At 40.1% G+C, this 24,038-nt stretch overlaps 1 protein-coding gene and 1 non-coding gene across 5 annotated transcripts in view; both read left to right on the forward strand.

Moving 5' to 3' along the window:
* The window catches only part of SVEP1 (sushi, von Willebrand factor type A, EGF and pentraxin domain containing 1), a 195,020-nt gene extending 175,047 nt beyond the window's left edge, over positions 1 to 19,973 (forward strand). For 2 of the 4 annotated variants that reach the window (XM_035723592.1, XM_035723593.1), the window contains 6 exons: positions 1,298 to 1,474; positions 4,838 to 5,008; positions 6,546 to 6,641; positions 8,513 to 8,608; positions 13,010 to 13,103; positions 17,853 to 19,973. In XM_035723592.1, the coding sequence (XP_035579485.1) occupies positions 1,298 to 1,474; positions 4,838 to 5,008; positions 6,546 to 6,641; positions 8,513 to 8,608; positions 13,010 to 13,103; positions 17,853 to 17,874 (656 nt within the window). In that variant the 3' untranslated portion in view covers positions 17,875 to 19,973. Of the gene's footprint in view, positions 1 to 1,297; positions 1,475 to 2,854; positions 3,134 to 4,837; positions 5,009 to 6,545; positions 6,642 to 8,512; positions 8,609 to 13,009; positions 13,104 to 17,852 lie in introns of those variants that run through there. The other 2 variants (XM_035723594.1, XR_004819523.1) reach the window with 2 other exon arrangements.
* On the forward strand, positions 13,320 to 13,426 carry LOC113935161. Its single transcript, XR_003523920.1, has one exon. It is a non-coding gene; the product is annotated as a U6 spliceosomal RNA (small nuclear RNA).
* Positions 19,974 to 24,038: the final 4,065 nt, after the last annotated feature.

A 24,038-nucleotide genomic window follows, 5' to 3' on the forward strand; every position in this document is an offset into this window, starting at 1 on the left:
ATGAGATTCAGTTTCGTGATTAGTTTCCCAAATGTCTGTGCATATCCAAACCAAATACTATGGGGTATTTTTTTAAGATTTTAATTTATTTATTAGAGAGAGAGAGCATGAGCAGGGGGAGGGACAAAGGAAGAGGGAGAAGCAGACTCCCCGCTGAGCAAGGAACCCAATGCGGGCTCCATCCCAGGACCCCGAGATCATGACCTGAGCCGAAGGCAGACGCTTAACCAACTGAGCCACCCAGGCGCCCCTACTATGGGGTATTTTTAAGATCTATTCATATTATCTGGAATATCCAGTCTGAGAATCAGCTCTCATCAGATTCCTTGGATTATTACAGGTAGTCCAAGGCACTAATAAAAAGAAGTGTGCTTAATGAAAAAATGTTGACATGATTGTATAAGGAATTTGATTAAGGATGTGAAAAGGGTGAAGAAAGAATATATTAATGTGCAATTTTAATACAATAAAGTATATATAAATATAGTAAATGAAGATAACTAGTTATAAGCATTAGAATGAAAACAATATTCACATGCAAGATCTAAATTTGAGAGGGCTCTGGTTATTTAAAGTATTATAATGCAGTAACTGAGTCTTTAGGATTCAGCTGATACCTGCTTCACTCATAAAGACTTCTTTGAAAATCGGAAAAACCGAAACTGCTGAAATATGTTGATGTGTGTCATACACTTGCACTAAGAAATCTTTGTGCTATAATCATTTTTTGTGCTTCTGATGTATAAAATGAATCCATTTTATGAATAAGCCTTGCAAACTCTACAATTTAAGTTATAATAACCTGTGTAAGTAGTGTGAATCTGAAGTTTTATTCAGCTCACTTAGAAAAGTCTGATGATTCTCTAGGGCATCCTTCTGAAGGATGTTCAATAAAAGAAAGTAAAGTGACAATGAGAAGATTTTACTCTGCATTCCTAATATTCTTCAAAAACCAAAGGAATGTTTAATGCACTCCCTGATTTCTAACACACCTATTCTTTCCACAGTGTTGGGCCATAATTTCAAACAACTATTTAATTTGCCATCTTAGAATTTTAGGACAATGTGTTAGTGGTTGAATAACTTGAGGTTTTCAGATCTGATCTGATCTTATCCTTAAAAATAATTTCATGTGGATGTAAAACACATTTTTTAATGTTTGAAGTTCTGTATTTTTAAGCCTCATATTATCATCACTGAGAACCCAGCTCCAGAGGGCTCATCATACTCTGCCTTTAAAGAAATGAATTAAGAAGAGAAGGAGAATATCAGTAAGCATTTTTTTTCTGTTTAACAGCAAATCCATGTCCTGTTCCTTTTGTGATTCCCGAGAATGCTCTGCTTTCTGAAAAGGAGTTTTATGTTGATCAGAACGTGTCCGTCAAGTGTAGGGAAGGCTTCCTGCTCCAAGGCCAAGGCATCATTACCTGTAACCCCGACGAGACGTGGACGCTGACAAGTGCCAAATGTGAAAGTAAGTAAATGCACAGGTGGATTCCAGCTCATTTCATTAGTGCAGAATGTTTTCTCATCCTTGTGAGATATTTTCAATCAAGTAACTTAAATGTAGTTATTTATATCTCTGTCTTATGGTTATCAGCTTCTTTGTTGACAATTTTTAAAATTAAAAAAAAAGATCTTTGAGTTCCAAACATAAAAAGAAAAAACTTTCCAGAAATAGGCTAAAACCTATCTGGCCAGGATTCACTGAACAGATTATCAAAATATGTTCTTCTAGGAATGAGCAAAATATTAAATCTAAAATATATTTTTTCCCAGGGCACCTGGCTGCCTCAGTGGATACAGCACGCAGCTCTTGATCTCGGGGTCATGAATTTCAAGCCCCAGCTTGAGCGTAGAGGTTACTTTTATTTATTAATTTTTTTTAAAGATTTTATTTATTTATTTGACAGAGAGAGACATAGTGAGAGAGGGAACACAAGCAGGAGGAGTTGGAGAGGGAGAAGCAGGCTTCCCTGTGGAGCAGGGAGCCCAATGTGAGGCTCAATCCCAGGACCCTGGGATCACGACCTGAGCCGAAGGCAGACGCTTAATGACTGAGCCACCCATGCACCCCAAGCATAGAGATTACTTTTAAAAAATTAAATAAAATACATATTTTTCCCATATTCTGAGAGTCCCCAAACTATCCTTTAACAGGCTATGGATGCTTTGCAATACAAAAATTATTCCACAGTTGTTCTCAAACTTGAACCATCTAGAAGACTTGTTTAAAACAGATTTCTGGGCCGCTCTCTGGAATGTCTGATTCAGTACTCTGGGGTGAGGCCTGAGAATGTGCATTTCAAACAAGTTTCCAGGTGTTGCTGCTGGAGATACTGGTCCTGGAACCAGTTTGAGAGCCTCTGGGCTCGCACCATGTTGATACATAACACACAATCCGGCAGCATCCCTTGCTGCCTTGTGATAACTCTTGACATCTCTTCACACACACTTTCTGCACTTAAAACATCTCCCCTGCCCAACTTCCTACCCTCCGGCTCCCTTGTCGTCCAAGCTACTCCCTCTGTAGCAATCAATTAACAAATATTCATTGAGTCTAACCAGATGCAGAACACTGGGCTACATAGTCTAGGAACATATCATGCCTGCAATAACCCTCTTCAGAACACTTGCACTCCAATTAAGAAGAAATATGTGTGTGAAGGCCACGGGGATTGTGGAGTCAGAGAAGACCTGGGTTTGAATTCTGTCCTCAAAACTTTCTAAATCTAAACTTATGCCAGTGCCCTAACTTCTCTGAGCCTTAGGGCTCTCATGTGTTAATAGCCCCGATAACACCTATCTTACAGGTTTGTTTTGAAGAATAAATGAATCGGTGTATTTCTTTCAGCAACATCTCTTGACAGGAAGAGATACACCAATAGCCCAAGTGCCTGAATTTCAACTAGCGGTCTACCACAGCATTAGAATTTTGATTTTACTCCAGGAAATATGTACTGTACTTTTAGCCTTATGAAGTCTACTCCAAGTGAAGTGGGAAGAACTACGTATGTATCAGCTTTGACCACCAGCCTGAACTAAAGCAGGCCAAGTGGCCTGATTCTGCACACGTACCCCCACGTTGGTCTCGGCTCCCTGAGACGTACCACTCAGAGCACCGGAAGGCAGAGTAAGGAGAGACATGCGCACTGGTGCATGCTTTCTGATTCCCCCATATTCTTGAGAGGCTCAGGGGTTGCCTTGGAGAGAAGGAGACAGTTTCTACCCCTGTTTGCTATCCTCAATCCCTCTTTTGCATTTTTTTATTAAACAGAAGTTTAATAAAAACTCTGGCTTAGAAGAAAATCTCTTCCCTGAGGGACATGGGCAACAACTTACCTCATTCTTTTCACCTCATCCTCATATTTATCTTTACAAATCAGTGATTAAAATTTAGCGTGTGTGGGAATCACCTAGGGACGGTAGGTAAGATGCAGACTCACAAACTAGAAACTCCCGAAATTTTCACTTCTGGCAAGAACCCAAGATGATTCCCGTATAAGTCGTCTGAAATCCGTGCTTTGGTCACTTCAGTAATCCAGCCACCAGCTCGCCATGACCTTTCTATCTGCCGCTGCCCCAGCCTGGAAGCTCTTTCCCTCCAATCTACTCAAGCTCTAGAGCCTAGTTAAATGCCACTTTCACTGCACTTTGTACCCTGAAAATCCTAAGCATAATTAACCACATTCACTTTGATTTTCCTATAGTATAGTATCCAGGCCTGTACAACAGCTCTTTTTAAGTTGCCCATCATTCTGCTACTTGTCTGAACAAAGGGACCGCATTTTCTTTATTGGTTTCTTTCCAGTTTCTGATCCACAGTAGGCATTAATACATATTTGATATCTGACTCACTGAATTAACGTTTGTAACCACCTTAGAAGGAAAAGAAAATTCAGAAAAAGACATACACATTGTCATCCCCTCTGACAAGTTCTAATAGTATTAGGACCACAAAGTGACCTTTTAGAATTCATGGAGAGTCATCCAAAAGTTAGACTTTACACAAACAGGATACTGATTGGAGTCCCAGCTCCAATCCAGTCCTTGTCTCGTGAGCCACCCCAGAATAACTCTAGTTACCTCAAGGCTTCTCAAGGCAAAATTAGTTATAAAATTTTTTATTTAAATATACAGTACACATCGCTTCTAAAAGAGAGGATTATCATTCAATCTCACATATTTCAAAAGCAAAGAGTCACTGTGTTACCATCTTGAAAAGAAAGAAACTGATGTGAAACCTTGAAACCTCAAATGTCATAATCTTCATCAAGGGGTGTCAACTGAGTATGGACAGGCCAGAGACAATACTCATTTATTCGTTTTCGAACATGTCTCAAGAGCCCACTGCATACCAAGTGCTGTCCTAGGCACTAATAAAATGGCCCTGATGGAATATACAGGAGTGCAATTCATGATCTTTACTCTAAAACAATAGACTACATATAACCCCCATGCTTCTTCCTTTCTAATTTGATCAGCATCCTGCATGAACGTTCTCTTGGAAGCCACCTCTTTGGCAATCCACAAAAGCTCATTCTTGGGCTCCTAGAGACTTCTTGCCTGAGTAGAAAAAAAAAAAAAAGAAGCTCAGCTTCAGCATTTGAATCAGAAGACAAAACTTTTGATCCTGCACCTCTCATTTTTCTGTACAGCAGCAGATTATGCTTTTAGTTCCTACTATCTTTTATTTATTATACAGGTGAAAAGGTAACTTTATATATTTTATCTTTGCTCTTTAAATTAATTCAGTCTTTGAGAGGAGACTGTGTTCTCTTCCATCCACTGGCTGGGTTAGCAGCACAGGCTTCATTGTGGTTTTGTTTTCCTGTAGAAATATCCTGTGGTCCACCAACTCATGTAGAAAACGCGATTGCTCGAGGCATACATTATCAGTATGGGGACATGATCACCTACTCGTGTTACAGTGGATACATGTTGGAGGGTTCCCTAAGGAGTGTTTGCCTAGAGAACGGAACCTGGACATCACCTCCTGTTTGCAGAGGTAAGGGAATCTTTGAATGGTTATTTCTCAGGGAAGCTGTAGGGAAATGCATATCAAAGTCTGATAAGGCCAACAGCTAGGATGCATGCTCTTTTACTTTTCGTTGGCTTTAAATTTTCCCTTGACATCTATGTCATTTTCCTTAACTTTATGGGTTTGAGTTTTGAAAGCTTTCATACAGAACTCTGGCCCAGCACACAGCCCCTTCCTGAGTCAATCACGGCTCCTCAGTTCAAGTGTTCTCTCAGAGTGTTCTCCAGCTGCTAGGGGAGCTGTGTTATGTGTGAGCCATGAGGGCACTTCTTGGACAGTCAGGTAGTTCCAGTAGATTCCAGTTCTACCCCCCATCCTGGGCAGACTCCTAGCCCCACTGGAGATGGGGTAACCCGTCTGGTGGGCAGAGTAAGACACAAGAGGTACTGGGCAGCCCCAGGGAGGTGGAGCTCACCCCAGGGTCTCCTTGGCCATGTTGGGGGTTGGTGACAAGCACGCCATCCATGCTTATATCAGCACTGCTGTCCCTTCACTTGCTGGATTGAATTTGCCAACCCAAGGATGAATTTTGTGTGTGAATTCAATAAAATTTCCTTGGGGGAACAAGGGAACAAGGTTCTGTGCTTAAAATTCTGCAAAATTGAAAGAGGTAGATAATGAGGCATCCTAGTAGGTCCTAAAACTTACACTTTTTTTTACAAACCATAATGATTGTTCCAGTCTACAAATATTGACTGAAAGTCAAGAGCTATGCTAGTGAACAAGACAAACATAACCAAGGAACTAAAAGAAAAATCAAATTGTTGAGCAGGTTTTCCACATGGCCACATGGGCCATGGTCAGATTTGGATTTAGGGTGAAAAGGCCAGAGTCTTTAATGACCCGTTGGGGCTGAGAGAATTGAGGAAATCAATGAATGAATGGCATGAGCCTCAAAAGAGACAAGGGTGATTGCAGAAGAAGGGAGATGAACTGTCTGAAAGCAACAATGAGAAACGAGATCACTAACACATGAGATGTAAGAAAATGAGAGGGCAGCGAAGGAGGTGACATCCTCATAGAATAGCCCAGGCTTCACTTCAAATCAGAAGTTAAATGAGAGATGTGTGTCTGCTGGCTGGCTTGCTTGTTCCTTCACGTGCTTGCTTTAAGACAGAGCGACAGTGGCAGCACCAAAGAGCTATCGACCAGACCAACAAAGGGCACCTTAGGAAGGGCATTCTCAGATCTTCTGAAAGAGGCATTTCCCCTGGTCCAGACCAAAAGAAATTACCTTTTATCTAAACCACCTTGTCCCCTTCTGCCCTGAATCCCCAGATTACTAAAATTTTGGAAAGCCATATTCTCAGAACTACCCAAGTTGATTTATGCACCTTTCCAAGAGCCCTCATGTCCCTGACTGAATCTTGAGATTCGGTTTTGTTTCTCTTCCGTAAAGCTTGACTCTAGGAAATGTTATGAAATGTAAATAAGGAATCCTATTTTCCAACAAATGCCCTTCCATAATTCCCTCGGTTTATGATCCATCCTGCTTCTTTTCTAGCTGTCTGTCGATTCCCATGTCAGAATGGAGGTATCTGCCAACGCCCCAATGCTTGTTCCTGTCCAGATGGCTGGATGGGGCGCCTCTGTGAAGAACGTGAGTCTGTCCTCAAACCTTACATGTTATGTCCTCAAACCTTAACATGTTATGTCCTTCACTTTTGAGTCCTGATAATTTGCCTGGAAGCTGCCAACTCAGGGGAGTTACTAGGAACTGGCTTTACTGGTTGAAGGAATTCATTTGCTTAAATCCTGCAGCAGACCAGACAAGAGGGCCTAGAGTCGATCTGAATATGTCAATTAGTTGCAAAAGATCTAGAATATAAGTGACCTTGAAAATATAGTCATCGTGATCCACCCAGAGCCATCTCCCCATGCCTCCTGTCACAAATTCCCAAGAATCCTCTTTAGAAGGACCTTACAGTAGAGGGTTTCCCAGCCTCTATTCTCCCCATCTCAAGTCCATTTATGTGCTATGCCTCTCATTGCTGCCGTTGGGATAAATTCACGGCATTGCAGAACACCGTACTTTGTATGTAGTATTTGCAGCCTGCCATTCACTCTTTTTCATTAGGGGTAGTTCTTCCCAACTAAGAAAATAGGGAAAGTGGGCACTCCGGTCTCTATACAATGTTTAGTAAATTAATATAGAATTTTGATCCTTATAAAAATGCATTTGAATTTGAACTTCCAGGAGAATGGAAATAAGTGGTTTTAAGTGTTTTTTTTTTTTTTTTTTTGTCTAAACTGTAGACATTTGTTTCAATATCTTAAAATATATATATGAGGATAAAATGATTTCATATTTCATTGGGAGCGGTGTCTGTAAATCACGTTAGGGGTCATTTGGGTGATGACCATTGGTCTATATCAGTTTTCTTGAAGGCCAGACATGTAATAAGAGATTCTAAAACTGTTTTAAGTGTAACGATTGCAACTAATCTAGAAAGGAAAATATACAATGGTAATAAATTTGACTGCTAACAACTCAACAAAGCAAGTATTCTCACAATGATTAAGAAAGAAGAGAAATTATGTTTTTCCTCCCTCTTCTCCCCAGTCATTCCTTCCCATTTAGGGCTCCCAAACTTGACCTGCTATAATGCTGAGAGTCCAAAGACCAAGGAAACATTTACCCTGGGGGACCCTTACAGCAAGCCTAGCTGAGCTCACTGAGCATGTGCCTGCCCTCCTGCATTAGACCAGGGCTTCCCAAGCTTTAATGTGCATACAAACCATCTGCGAGGTGTTAAATGCAGACTCTGATTCAGTAGTTCTGGGTTGGGACCTGAGCTTCTGCATTTCTAGCCAGCTCCTAGGTAATGCCAGTGCTATTGGCTTGAGAACTGTGCTTTGAGTAGCAAGCCCAGAGACAATCTCACTCCTTTTAAACAGACTGTTCCTCTTTAAAGAGCTCAGTAATTTCTAGGAAGAATGATTGCCATGGAGGGTGTAAGGGAGGCCTGATTCAGTCACCATCAGGCCTCTGCTCCAAGGAAATGAAGAGTGAGTTGTCCCATCACTGCTAATGTGTTGCCAAAATCAGCACAGGATAGCCCCTCTGACCCCATTCTGACATTTGATTCAAGACAGTAAGAGAGCCTCGAGACAGCCAAACCAGCCAAACCCTCTTGAGCACTTCATGTAAATTTGAAAAGGAAATTTGAAATGATAATAAATGGAGAACATTCTGCTTATTCTGTGAGGAGAAAGCAAAGCACTTAGCAGACATTGATTACGGTATATCCTCTCTAAAAGAGTGCATTTGGCCCTAGAGTCATTTCATGAGGCTAAAGGCCCACCCTTACTTCCCTGATTGTGTTTACTGATTAATAAACAGAACACAGCCAGGGAGACTATCTGGTGCATCATTCAGGGTTTTACTCTTCCTGGAAAATGTTTTTTTGAACACTTGAACATATCTGAGTGTGTATATTTTGATCAAATCCGTTTTGGTCTCCTTTCTAGCAATATGCATTCTCCCCTGTTTGAATGGCGGTCGCTGTGTGGCCCCTTATCAGTGTGACTGCCCACCTGGCTGGACAGGGTCCCGCTGTCATACAGGTAGGTTTTTCTCCCGGGGTTTGTTTTCGTGTTGATTTGGCTCTATGAGGCCGTAGAGGACAGTGGTGAGTGTGACTCAGATTCAGAGGTGGCAGGGAAACAAAAGGGTGCCAGAGCCTCTCAAGAATTCCTCAAGATGGTCTCTTGAATGATAGGCTCAATGCTGAAGTCTATGGCTGCATCAGAGGTACCTGTCAGGGTCGCAAACTAAAGGAGAGAATCTAAGTCAACTCAATTGTCAGCCTTCTTCATGTCATCTGCTGTACTTTGCAGTATATCGAGAAGATGTGCAGAGGTTCAGAAGAATATTTTCATCTCTATGAAACTGAATTACTAACTTCGTGGTAACTATTTAGAAAGAACAAGGCTCTAAATAAATACCATTTGAGTTAAATCAAAGGTTCTTCGTAGACAACAGTAACAAACTGTTGTTGATTGGTGACAAACACGTCCCCTTAACCACTCTTACCTATCTCAAATATGACATTTACTTTTCTATACTTTGAGGTCTTCATTGTTGGATCATGCATCTGTCCTTGCCTTCACTAGATTATATGCCACTTGAGGGCAGGGATATCTCTTTGTGATCATTACATGCCCAGTACCTAGCATAGCGCCTGCCTATGATAGGTTTCTCATGTTGAAGAAATGGATGTTTAAAATGACAGGTTTTAACCTTTTTTCAGAAGTCTGACATTTTCAGGCAACTGTTAAAAGAGTAGCACTTGCTGTATTGATCTGGTATTCGAACACTCCACCATCCCTCCTGTAAACAATACTCATACCACCTCTGCCGGGGGCGGGGGGGGTGTGAAACATCAGGTGTGTTAGCACCAGAGCTTGTTTATGAGCTCTAAGGCTGGGTGGCCATATAACTTAGCTTTCAAACTAGGACATTTTTGAGAGCAAAAGGGGTACTATTGATAAATAAACTAAGGAAATGGGAGTGACACGTACTGTCACAGCAAAATCAGATGTGTCGTGCCCCCACCAAAAGCCGAAACAGCCATCCGTGAATGTAGAAAAGGAAAAATCTACTGGAGGTTAAATGCGAGGCTTTTATTTGAAAATCTAAAAGCAATCTGTAGAGCGTTTGTTTGTAACAAATCAACTTAGAGGTTTTATCTGCATTTCCCAAATTGAAGTCATGTGCAAATGCTTCTGGCCATTTCCCAGCCATCTTACTTTGCAGGTGGTGGTCCCACTCTTCCAGGTGGAGGCGTCCTTGATTCTCCCACTCCTTCCGCTGAGATTTCCAGTATCAGCACCTTTCTGCTTCTCTCTGCACAGTACCTCCTCCATCCTACTCTGTCCCCACTGTCACCAGCTAGTAAAAGATCTCTTCTTGGAGTCACCCTCAGAGTCTACTGGTTGATCATCCTTTCCCTCCGCTTCCAAGCCAAACATCATCATGTACGCCTTTCGGTGTATCTTTTTGCCCTATTTCAGAACCGAAAATGGTCCCCTATTGTCTCTACATCCAGCCCAAATTTTTTGGCACAAATTCTTCTGACTTCCAAGGCTCCGCGTAGACTGGCTTTAGCACACCTGGTAAAACTCAACTTTCATCCAACCAATCACACACTGTTCCCTGCAGTGATGGCCTCCTCGTTACCCTCATCGCTCAGCACAGGCTCATGGTTTCCCTCTTTCCCCTACCTCTTCAAACCTTATCCAACTTCAAAAGCCCTGCCCAAGTTTCTTCTTATCTCCAAACTTGCTTTATACCACAATAATCTATTTTCTAACATCCCATTTCTATAGATATGACACAATTAGGTACAATCTCCATTGATCTGATTTTTCTGTACTTCTTTTAGCTCCTTGGCTCCCTAACTAGCATAAGCTCCCTAATAACACTGAGCCACATAGTGTTCCTTTCTTGGAGCAGCTACCTCAGCACATATCCTGCTCACATGTCCGACATACTAAGCATACAACAGCGCATGAAACAGGAGCTCCTGACCTCCAGAATTTAACCTAGAAAAACAGGAAGGTTGCAGAATGGCCTATAAGTAGATAACTGCAGGCTAATTGAATTCTCTGGAAACGGTTATGATGACAGTGAAGATGGGTACACTAACCAAGTGCAGACATTCAGAAGTCTTCATAAGCATAGACACAGAAGAAGAGCAAGAGTGGTCACCAAGAGAAAGATCATTCTAGTCAAAAGCATGGAAGCATAACACAGGTGTGCTCAGCATAGGAGAACTGAAGCCATAGAGGGAATGTAGAGGTGTGACTGGAAATGAAGCTGCGGAGAGGGGCAGAGCCAGAGAAGGAAATGCATTGTATGTCGAGTTCAAGATGCTGGATTATGTCCCATGAGCAAGGGAAGCCGCTGAAGGGTTTTAAGCAGGAAAGTCACGTGATGAGATTTTCTTTTAGAAAAGTGATTTTGGCAGCAGTATGGAAAATGGCAGAAAGCAAGACTTAACCATGGGGAGTCCACTTAGGAAGTTAACAAAGCAGAATTGGCAAGATGTAATGAAGTCTGGAAAAATGATAACTGAAAAGGGTGGATTTGAGAGAAGTTAGGGAGGTGTCCCACTACTTGGTTATAGATTTGTTGTGGAAGTAAAAGTCTGAGATTAATCAAGACTGATACATGTTTTGGGCCCCTGAGGTGAAGGTACTGCCGTTTACTGAGATAGAGAACCCAAGATGAGCAGGTCTGAAGGTACAGATGAGGAGTTAAGTATGCACATGCTGAGTTTGAGGAGCCTGTGAAACATACAAGGGAGAGGTCTGATAAGCAGTGGAATGATGGTTTGGGTTCCCAGAAGATACATCTGGATTGAAGATAGCAATATGTAAGTCATCACTGGAAAACATTCATGGAGAAAAACATAAGATTGTACAGAAGGCACATCGCATGAGAAGGTAGCCCAAAGTGGAACATTGGGGCCATCCCTGTTATAGGGAAGGAGGAAAGTGTTTTATGCTGTTAGGCAAGGAAGTAAAATGAATTTGTTAGTACAGTCAGAAACCACTCAATCATCATGCTATTGAAAAGGAGTGGGGCGGCTGGATCGCTCAGTCAGTTAAGTGTCCGACTCCTGATTTCGGCTCAGGTCCTGATCTCAGGGTTGTAAGATCGAGCCCCACATCGAGCTCCACGCTCAGCATGGAGTCTGCTTGAGATACTTTCTCCCTTTCCCTCTGTCCCTCCCCCAAATCATGTGTGCTCTCTCTCTCTCTAAAATAAGTAAATAAATCTTTAAAAATAAAAGGAAAGAAGAGGAGTCATTTTTTTTTATTAGTAAGCAGAATCTGTGGAGAGTTAGTTTTCAATGATTGGGTTTTATTTTTGCTCTTTTTAATCCTGCTTTGTTTCATAATTTCCTCTTTATTCTGTGGCAGGTACATGCGTTCTGTTGGCCCACTCCTACACTTTAACTCCCCAAGAGAGCTCCCCGAGGATGAGGGCAGGGTTTTTTATTTGTCCTCTCTCTTCCCACCCAGTGCTTGCTTGTCAAGGTGGACGAATGATTAAAGAAATGACATTTATTTATGTCACCAAAGATGAGTTTTTCATCTGGGAAGCCTACTTCTCCATGCTATAATGAGGCCAAAACATTTCTCATTTCCAGCCTTCTTCGAACAGCAATTTTATTTTCTTCCTTGAGGAAGTTCTCCTTTTTCTTTGTTATGTTAAACTTGTGGGTGTTAGTTCCTCATCAGTTTTTAGCATCCATAAGTTTTTTACAAGTAGATACATGCAATTGAAGAGTGTGGTTATGATGCAGTGGATTTGTGAGAAAGGTGCCTATATAGTAAATCTTTAGGTATTCACTCAGGGTTTTATCCGTGGCTAATTTTTAATTCTATTCCAGGTTCTGTAATTCCAGCTAAAGATGGTAAAAGCCATGAAATGTGTTTTCTAGCAAATACAAAGAACTTGTGAATCATCTGCTATTTTTATTTGTTTGCTTTGCTTTTTGTTATTTTAGATCATCTATATGTCTGATTGTCTTAAGAGTTGGTGTCTGGTGTCTAGAATTCGCTGCTAGCTCTCTCAAGTGATATATAGTCTAATTGAGCATATGAAAATTTGCAGTTCAAAACTGTATATGTCAGATTGGTTGCAAAAAGAATAAATGAGAAAAATCAGTGGATTTAATGTTATCAGCAAAGGTTTTAATACACAGGTGTAGGACTTAACCTGGAGCTTAAATATGAGAATTGCCTGGCTTGGAGAGAAAAAGGGAGAGGGTGGGTGGTGTCACATAACGACATGAGGTCAAACAAAGTGGCAGAAATGTGTAATACAAATAGTGGGTGGGGAATGGCAGTGGTTAGAGCGGAAAACAGAGTCAGATCTTATTCTACGTGCCTTCGTTGAATATCTTCCGACTTGCTAAGTATTAATTAAATAAATGCATGAATTTTTCATTCCAGCTGTTTGCCAGTCTCCCTGCTTAAATGGTGGAAAATGCATAAGACCAAACCGATGTCACTGTCTCTCAGCTTGGACAGGACATGACTGCTCCAGGTACGGCAATCAAAAATGAATGTTTATCTACAACTCTTAAAAAGGTCAAAATTCACGGGATGTTTGTCCCAAAAGCCAGAAGGTATCTCTAGTTTAAGGATAAGTTTTTTACCTTCAAAAATGTCCATTTTCAGATACTCTCTAAATTTGAACTAGAGCCAACACAAAGAAATATTAGTTAAGAATTGACAAAATATCTCAAAAATAAATAATCTTGTGCTCACTTTGGCAGCATGTAAACTAAAATTGGAACAATTCAGAGAAGGTTGGCATGGCCCGTTTAAAAGGATGACATGCAAACTCATGAAACATTCCATATTTTTCCACCAAAAAAAAGAAAAAAGAGTTAATTAAACAAATAAATTAACTGCCTTCTTGAACAGAAGATTGCATCATTCATATGTAAGGATGTAAAAGAAATAATAAACTCAATACATCGTATTGATGTTCACTTGCATTCCTGATTACAGTAAAAAATGGTATTGAAATTGATAAGAAATGTTTGTTTTTAAAGTCAAAAATCTTGTTTCATATTTCTAGTGTATGTATATGCAGTATTTAATTGACTAAAAAAATTTATGTAAAAATATGTCTTCCAATTGGTTTCTCATTTCTTTTTTTTTTTTTAAGATTTTATTTATTTATTTGACAGAGAGAGAGACACAGCGAGAGAGGGAACACAAGCAGGGGGAGTGGGAGAGGGAGAAGCAGGCTTCCCACGGAGCAGGGAGCCAGACGCAGGGCTTGATCCCAGGACCCTGGGATCATGACCTGAGCCGAAGGCAGACGTTTAACAACTGAGCCACCCAGGCAGCCCTGACTTCTCATTTCTAAGCAGATAAATATCATAGTTGAGAAACGATTATCACAAAAACAAGTCTAAAGGAAAATAGTTAAAAATAATTTAAACTTTTTTTAATGAAGTATAACTGATATCCATTAAATTAGTTTCAGGTATACAACATAATGATTTGATATTCGTATATATATTGCAAAATGATTATCACAATAGATCTAGTTAGCATCCATCACCACACAGTTACAAAATGTTCTTCTCCTGGTAAAACTTTTAAGATTTACTATCTTAGCAACTTTCAAATATGCAATACAGTGTTACTAACTACAGTCACCATGCTATACATGACATCCCCATGACTATTTTATAACTGGAAGTTTGTACCTTTTGTCTCCTTTCACACATTTCAACCACCCCCCACCCCCTGCTTCTGGCAACCACCAATCTGTTCTCTGCATTATGAGGGGTTTTTTTGGTTTGGTTTTTTAAGTGAGAGCATATGGTATTTGTCTTTCCCTGTCCAACTTATTTCACTTAGCATAATGCCCTCAAGGGCCATCCATGTTGTTGTAAATGGCAAGTTTACATTTCTTATGGCTGAATAGTATTTCTGTGTGTGTGTATGTGTGTGTATCATATTTTCTTTATTCATCCATCAGTGGACACTTAGGTTGTTTTCATATATTGCCTATTGTAAATCATGCTGCAATGAACATGGTGGCACATATATCTTTTCGAGTTAGTAGTTTCATTTTCTTCAGATAAATACCCAGAAGTAGAAGTAGAATTGCTGGGTTGTATGGCAGTTTTAGTTTTAATTTTTAATTTTTTGAGCAACCTCCATACCATTTTGCACAGTGGCTGCACCAATTCCCATTCCCACCAACAGTGAATTAGTGTTCTCTTTTCTCCACATTCTTGCTGCATCTTGTTCTTTCTTGTCTTTTTGATAATAGCCATTCCAACAGGTGTGAGGTGATACCTCATTGTGGCGTTGATCTGCATTCCCCTGATGATTGATGATGTTGAGCATCTTCATGTACCTGTTGGCCTTCTATATGTCATCTTTGGAAAAAAATGTCTATTCAAATCCTCTGCCTATTTTTTAATCTAATTGTTTGGGTTGTGTTTTGGTTTTGGGTTTTTGGTTTTTGGGGTTTTTTTTTTGTTTTGTATTTTTGTTTGTTTTTTGCCATTGGGTTGTATAAGCTCTTTCTATATTTTGGGTAGTAATCTCTTATCAGTTACATGATCCCATTCAGTAGGTTGCCTTTTCATCTTGTTGATGGTTTCCTTTGCTGTGCAGGTTAGTTTGATGTAGACCCACTTGTTGATTTTTGCTTTTGTTGCCTTTGCTTTTGCTGTCAAATCCAAAAAATTCATCACCAAGACCAATGTCAAGGAGCTTGCCACCTATGCTTTCTTCTAGGAGTCTTATGGTTTCAGCTCTTTTATTCAAGCCTTTAATCCATTTTGGGTTAATTTTTATGTATGATTAAGAAAGTGGTCCAGTTTCATCCTTTTGCGTGTGGCTGTCCAGTTTTCCCAAGACCATTTGTTGAAGAGATTGTTCTTTCCTCAGTGTATATTCTTGGCTTCTTTGTCATAAATTAATTGACCATCTATGCATGGGTTTATTCCTAGGCTTTTTATTCTGTTTCATTGATCTATGTGTCTGTTTTTATGCCAACACCATACTGTTTTGATTACCATAGCTTTGTAATATAGTTTGAAATCAGAGAACATGATGCGTCTAGCTTTGTTCTTCTCTCTCAAGATTTAAGCTTTTTCAAACCTCAGGAAATGTCAGACACACTACATCATGCAGTGGATAAAATATTTTCAATATTATAGCACTATCCTCACAAATGTTGAAATGTTGGAATATTACCAGCTCTATTTTAAGACTTTATATTATTGTATTACATCACTTAGATTTGTATTATGTATATTTACTTCCATCTTATAGTAATCATTAAAAACAAATGGATATTTTCATATTCACCTTAAAAAGTGGGAAATTCAGTTAACTGAAAACAACTCTAATTTTTCCATTTCCTTTTATTTCATTGTGATTGGAATATCAGAGTCAACTTGCAAAGACAAAAATTTATTTAAGTACAAACTTCATTTAAAAACATCAGTCTTGTGCCAATGAATTTCTTCATATCATCCCAAGTATATGCCATCTTTGCAAAGAGAAAAAACAAATTAAACCCCAAAGAGCAAAGTTGGATTGTATATGTAGAAACTTCCAAGATAAAAATGATAGTTTTACCTGAGAGCAGAGTTGAAAGAATTTAAGAAAATGAAAATCAAACTGGAATGGGTTTCTGGGGAAAAAAGAAAAGAAGAGAGAGAGGGGAAAAAAAGAAGATAAAAGAAATAAGAATGGCAGTGACTCAAAAAGGAACATGAAGTATTTATAACATCCTTATAATCTTAGACTTTCTATTTCAACTCCTTCATCTTATAGATAAGAAAAGGACACCCACAGTTGTTTGTGTGGTTCCGTAATATCAAAATACTCCCATAAGAGCTCTTTCTCAACTAGGGGAAGGGTAATTAGTAGCTTTTGTGAAAATACTGTCTATTAATAAAGAAAACAAAATCTAGATATTCTTATGCAAAAGTTTAATAAAGGAATCCAAATGTATATGTCCAGCAAAATAAGCTACGAGGCATATCCCATATTCAAGGGAAGGTCATCTTCCACCCAGAAGACTGGGCCAGCCCCTGCCTCCTTGTACTGTGATCGATTGTTCTAGGAGCAACATATTAGTAAGGACTCTCTTACCACAACTCTAACTAGCTTCATTAAAGAAAGGAATATGTTGTCACAATAGAAGGACCTGGCATAGAACCCAAAGACATGAGGTGGCTAAGCGTTAGTGGGACCAGACTGAGGACTGGAAAGCCTCGTAAAGCCTCTCCACCTCCCGTGTCCCTTCCTCTCTCCAGTGACCACTCCATCCTCTGCAGTGTGCTTTTCTTTGCTGTTCAGTTCAAGTGGAAGGACAGAACTGCTTACAGCGTCTACATTTTACACGTCCCACCACAGCATCCACAGAAATAGTGTGCTCACCCAGTTTAAAAATCTTAAAAATTGAAGGGCCCACCATGGATCAGTGAACCATGGTCCTAGGTTGAGTTATGTTGTACTAATGTGAAGAGTCATTTTGTCAAGATCTTTACCTTACTTTGGGGGTAAAGGGGAGAGGAAGCTGGCAATTCCCAGAAGAAAGAACCGTCTAGTATGATTCCCCTGAAATGGGAAGAGGAGAAAGTTTTTCTGAGAAATCAAAACAGTAAATGTTTCCAGACATTTTTTTTTTTATTTCCTTCTCTCCCACAAGATTGAGTGCCTTGAAGATTGTCTCCCTCGTACTTAGTCCAGACACAGAAACAGATGCTCAGTAAAGCTTGTTCACAGATGGAAACATGTCCAGGCATCAGTGACAACTGATGGAGAAACACCCCTGTGGTATCCATTAAATCCCTCAACCTATAACCTTCTCTGCTGATGACTAAGACAGATCCGGTATTATTCCCAGTTAGTTCCGTCCTTAAGAAAGGGAGTATGTTTCCTCTGATCTCTATGTGCATCTTCAGAAAATTGATCCTAAATAAATGGCATAAATAAAAACCATAAACTGTTAATGCTGTAAGGGACCTTCAGGTTCACGAAGTCCAAACTCATCATTTTACAGATAAGAGGATTATCAGACGGGAGACTGGCGACAGAGCCAGGATCAAAACTCAAGTTTCTGCTGATTCTCAGATCCTTTCGTAAGGTTGGCACGTGTTCTCTCAAGGAATGATCCCCAGCCGTACAAACGATGTCACGGAGGATGCCCAGGCATCTGAGACTTTCAGTCCTGTTTTCATCAGCCCCTAAGCTTTTACCTCTTCGCTTCAGTTCTTCTGTTGAATCTCTTTGTTTTTTGTTCCAGGAAAAGGAGGCCTGGGTTTTAACCACTGCACAACCAACCAGCTCTCCTAAAAGCAGGATCATCTCTTCCTGGTAGTCCTGGGCATCCTGGAACTTATGCAAAGAAATTCCAACACGGTGCTGGGTCTTGTTTTGTTTCGTAAACTTGTTATTTGGGGTTTACCTTTGTATTTTGTGTTCCATTTTGTTATTCCTTGTGACGTACTTTCTTACATGTTCCCATTTTTAAATATGCTTGTATTTTCTATATAAAAGTATATTAAATAGATGCTGCTCCACTCACAAAATGTATATACTCTGCTGTCTACTTGGGAAGTTCCTGCTATACATTTTTATTCGGTTACTTAAAATGATTTTTCGATTAAAATCTATTTTGCTATTAAATAACATTTGGCTGGATTAGTGCCATTTTGTGAGATGTCCTGGAAACAATGAAGAGGATAATGATCTTTCATCTGTGCTGCTGGGACAATACAGGATCACATGCAGTGTACCGAGAAATCACAGTAAAGGAGACCCCTCATTCTAGCTCCATCTTCTTTACAGTATGTGGAACAATAAAGGTTTCCTTTTATTGAATCAGTGGGTAACTACTGGACCTTTACCACCCACCACCCAGAATGCTGCGCTGGTGCTGAGGCATAGCCTGGCTAATTCCTTGCCCAGCATGTGGAAAGCTATAGGCAATCAACTTAGGGGATGGAGGAAAAAAGTATGGTCATGGCTCACAAAACAAAGTGGTTCCCTTCCTTCTCACAGCTGGAATAAGAAATGCAAGAACTGGAAGATGAACGGAAAACCCACTACTGGGTCATAATCCCACAGCTCACTGCTTTGGGAGATAGGAAGAGCAGGACAGAGAAAGGGAAGGAAAAAGGCAAATGGAAGAAGTTCCCCAAAACTGTGCTCCTGGTCTCACTTGCAAAAAAGAATTGATGCTGTCCAAAGCAGAGCTGAGCTCCCCCTCAATCCCCACTCCATCACTGTACTTCTGCCAGGATAAAGACTTCCCCAGACTTCTGGAAAATAAAGCCAAACACTAGATTTTGTTTAAAATAGGAAAATCACAATCAACCCACCTTCATCCTGGGAGAAATGCTCCCAAATAGGGCATGGGGTGCATTGTAACACTATGAAGAAGTGCAGGAACAATGAAAAAGATCTTGATTGTCCTAGTGGTTCTCTTCACTGCCCTGCACACCTCAGCTGTTGAATTCTTCTTTCTCCTGACATTCACTCTCTTGACCAATTTTACATGCTTATCGGTATACCTTTTATTTAGCTTATTGATGTCCCATCAACTTCCAAACTATGTTGATCTTCATCATTTATAATCATAAAACTCTCAAATAAAAGCCAAGTAATAAAAAGAAAGATGGCACCGGAAAATAGAAGCTAGGTTTCAAGCTCCTGCATTTGAAAACAAAACTCAGCTCTGAAAGTGTACCTACTAAGTACAATTTGTATTGGGTTACTTTGAATAGGTGAAAAGATCTTTATTTGATAGTAAGTTAAATTATTTGTGTTATGTAGACAGTACAGTGAAGTAAAACATGATGCAAATGAGGTTTGCAAATAATATTTCATATCTAGAAATGTGCATAGAAATTTGCCAAACTTTATTAGTAATGATTTTCCCCAAGACATGGACCATTGGGAAACTTTTACCTCTTTTCCAAATTTCCCCTTTATTTCTCACTTTCTTTTTTTTTTTCTGAAACATGCAGAGAATTTTTATTTATTATGTATGTTAATACTTATATTTATTTAAAGAACAGAGTCACAAAAGTGCAGGCCAGGTATTAGGGTTCAAGGAGCAACAGCGATGAAATATATTATCCCTGCATAATGGCGACAGTTTCTGCCTTATTTTCAATGAAAATATATTACTTTTATATTCATAAGTATACTTTCATATTCACCAAAAGTAATCTTAAATTCATAAAAATTAATGGAAGTGTAAAAGCCCCACACTAAAAGGTCATCTTTCTGTCTACCCTAATTAATCTGGCGTATGCACTGGCATCAGTAAGTTGAAAGATCTTGCCTCCGTATAGTTTTGTTTAAACACTTCCTCGGGAATCTTTAGAGAAGAATTCAGATCAAGGTGATCTCTAGGTTAATATAAAGATGGAAACTGCTACCAAGAGCAATATCCATAAATTTGGAGCTACGGTTTCTACATGGGAGAAAAACATTTGCTGATGATCAAATTAAAGGATTTAACAAGTTAATTATTGAGACTGGCAGTGTATTTTTACAGTACGTCTTTGTGTTTCCTGCCCCAGGTGAGTGCATGAGTCTGGCACAGCATTGCAAATTTACCGGCCAGATTACATCAGAATTACTGTCTTATGCTTCCTTAACAACTAACATAGCGACAGCAATACTCTTCTTTTTTTTTTTTTTTTTAAGGGCTTACACCTAATTACTCATGTTTCCCTCCTAACTCTGACCTTAAAGCAGTGATAGCAACTTCAGACTTCCATTTTCCCCTAATGATCTTACAAACCAGCCATTCCAGGTAACCTGGGCCCAAAATATAGACTTGGATGGCACCTGAATGAAATAGACTATTCTGAAAGTAATGGAAAGCTGCAAACGTGTTGTAAGGGCCATGTGTCAGCATGTTCCTAGCTGCAGTCATCAGCGGGCAAAGCTGCTTAAAGTATATGCTTTCCCGGGGGAACGTCGCTGGGCCGTTGGGTTTTGTGAACGAAGCTACACTCCTTTAAAGAGACCCCCACAGAGCTCAGCTGTTCGAGTGTCTGTAAGAGTTACAGTACAGACTGCTGTCCTGTACTGGGCAGGGGAGAGATGCTGATCACACCCACCCCTCATAGAATTCTGGTGTGTTCCCTCCACCCTCATGAGTCCTGACCTGTCTAATTACATGCCTGATCTTCACCCTTCTGAATCACTGAGATTCCTCCTTTCATTATGTCCACTGGATCTTTTACTTTCCCAGCAGAGTGCTTCAAGCTAGTTTGTGCTTCTGTAAGTTCAAGTGTATCCGATCAGCAAAGGCAATAAAGAGTGTGAACTGACAAACTAGAAAAACCTGAAAGAATGGATTAAGGTGAAGACCACAAAAAAGCAGCAAAAACGAGGTGCATGCATTTCTCAATTATACCACATTCTTCAAAAGAGCTGTTGTTGACTCTCTGAAGTCTATAATCAGAGGGGAAATATTTCCAAACTCTTTTTTGCACACCTTAGAGTTGGCATGCTGCTTTGTCATTTAAAATGTATTTTCTCGTAGGCTGTCTCAAAACAATTCTCGTAGGCTGTCTCAAAACAATCCAATTGTGAGAATTGGATGCCTTGTATCAACCAATGGCTGAATAAATGTTTGCGTCCCTCCCTCTTCTTAGCCCTTCCCCAACCCTTCTTGGCTAATTCTGCAAAGCTCCCTCTTAACCCTAGGAAAACTGAGGTACAAAGAAGCAATGCCTGCAAGATCTAGAAATGACTAGCCAACACCTGAAGTCCAAGGCTAGGGTCCGGAGTACTGAGCCACAGCGCTTTCTAGACAACAAACCTTAGCTAGAATATGGCTGGTATTTTCAACCCCAAATAAGCTTTGTAACTCTGGTAGTTTATTATGACAGCCTGTGTTTCTGGTGTTTACAAAAGAAAATGTTCCTAATCACAAAGCAGCCTTGGTTTTTGTGAGAGTCCCACCAAATAACTCTAGGCTATGTTTAAAGGGCAGCCCAAAATGTTCCATAAGTCATAATTGCCACATTGAGACTTCATGATGAATGGCTTTCAGGTCTCTGAATGCCCGTGTTGTCACCTCCAGGCCTTTGCCCAAGTCATTCCCTTTACCTGTGTCACTGTTCTCTACTCCCAGTTCTGACCTAACCCCACCAGGATAGTCACTGTCTCCCACACTGTTCTTTCTACCATTTGTTCTTAGGTTCTCAGATGCTGTTGACTTTTGCTCTCAACCGCATTGCCTCCACCCCAAGGTCAACTTCACAGGACACAGGGAGAGTGAGTTCTGCCCTTTCTCATTCCAGTGTTCCCTCTAGTCAACAATGCCAGTGAGTAGAACAGACAAACCAATGTGGATATCCAACAACGGAATGGATGTACTGTGTGTGTGTGTGTGTGTGTGTGTGTGTGTGTGTGTGTGTGTGTGTGTGTGTGTGTGTGACAAGATTCAGAAGGAAAAGCAACAGGTCAGATATATCCAGAAGCTCTCTTACACACACACACACCCCACAAACCTTTTTATTCCTATTAAAATCATCCATGATGTTGGTCTTAAGCCACTGCCCAGCTTGCTCCACTCAAACCTTGGGTGAATCCAAAAATACAGAAATGGAACCTTAGCATCTCAAGAATATGCGTATACTTTCATGGGATTTTTATAGCCACTTCCTCGGCAGTTCTCACCTTGGCACATGTTGTTTTGTTTCCATCATTACCAGGTGTTTGTTTTTCAATATACATAGCGGCTTTAATCTTATAAAGTTATATGATCTATGAAAACTGTTCACTTTATTTCCTAACAACCTAAATGGCTCCTCAGAAAGGTTGAGTCTTTGCAAATATGCCAGGACAGAACTGAGATGGAAAACTGTCTACCTCTGTTCTACACAAAAGAAGTGAAAGTTCTTCTATTAAAAGCATGTTTATTAATCAGGAAAAATTAGACACACACTGAATATCAGATGAATATTTGGAATTATTGTTGATTTTAATGGTTGGGTTAAAGATATTTTCATTATTTTCTTAAGGCTTGGTATATCAGATAGTCATACTGAAGTGTTTACTAGTGAAATTATATGGATGCTTGGATATGCTTTAAATGCTTCAGAAAAAAAAGTGGGGGTCAGGCAGGTACAGCTAAAAAGCCAGAATAGCAGAATGTTGCTAACAGCTGAAGCTGAGCGAAGGATACTCGAGGGTCATTACACTGTCCTCTCTACCTTTGTGTAGAGAGGTGTGTAGTTGAAATTTTCCACAACCAAACAATGTGTTTCCGTCACAGTTATTGGCTATTAGCTGGTGAACCTTGTGTTTGAGACTTGAAGAAAGGGTATTGCTGCTCTATCCACAAACAGGCAAATGCGTGGTGTCTGGGAAACCCACTGTGTGAGGTTATAGAACAATAAAAGGAGTCCCTTCTTAAAAAGCAAATGTAGCTGGCTCATTCTCATGGTCACTCCCTGAACTTAATGGTTTCATCGTCTGGGCTCCACAGCACTTTGTACACATATCTATTAAGGCAATTTTCTCTTTATATCTTGACTAGTTTATGTGTCTGAATCTCCATAATGGCAAGAGTTATTTCTTATTTATGGATACAGTGATGAAAAGCACAGGCTCTGGAATTCAACCACCCACATTCAAATCCTGACCCTTCCTGTTATGAGCTATATCGTCTGGACAAGTTCCTGGTACAAGAGCCTCTCTTTCCTCATCTGCGTAATGGAAGCAATAATAGGACCTACTCTGATTGCTCTTGTTGTGAGGATGACAAAGTCTCACAAGTAGGTGTTTGCACAATTTACTGAATCATTCAATTTTTCTGAGTCCCATTATTATACCAACCATCCATGGAATTGTAACCCAATCCCAGGCTCTTTTATTTCCTGACCCCACATTCTGTCCAGGCAACTGGGCTAGACTGGAGGAAACATTACAATACTGAAAACCAATCTCTTCAGAGGAAATACAGACAACATTAGCCCCAATGCAATGTTGCCCATCCTCTAGACAGGTGAATGAAACATTCTCTGGATCTTATGGATTTGATGCCTTGATGGTCCCAAACTTCTTCCGCTAAAGAAGGAACAACATTGAGATAACTGCACGGCCAAGCACTAGAACTGGAATTGAAGAGCACTCTAATCCTTGGTCCATTGTTGTGGCTTGCTATCAAGTTGCCAAGACAATCAATTTTCCTGTACCCTACCGCCCAGTGGCCCTGCCACCAACACAGCACAAGTGACTCTCCTCCACTTAGTTCCACTGGCTTGGTGTTCATCATTCTGACCCAGGTATTAGAATAAGGCTTTAAGGATTAATAAAGTCTTGGCCAGAGTCGCCTGACCACATCCCCAGATATAACAGTGTCCATGTAGCAATTAAAATTAGACTTTAACATAAACCACAATATTCAGCAGAGTTAGGATATTTAACATGTTTCATTCATCTAAAGTATTAACATCTC

Source organism: Zalophus californianus, chromosome 13 (genome assembly GCF_009762305.2).
Source record: "Zalophus californianus isolate mZalCal1 chromosome 13, mZalCal1.pri.v2, whole genome shotgun sequence".
Taxonomy (NCBI): domain Eukaryota; kingdom Metazoa; phylum Chordata; class Mammalia; order Carnivora; family Otariidae; genus Zalophus; species Zalophus californianus.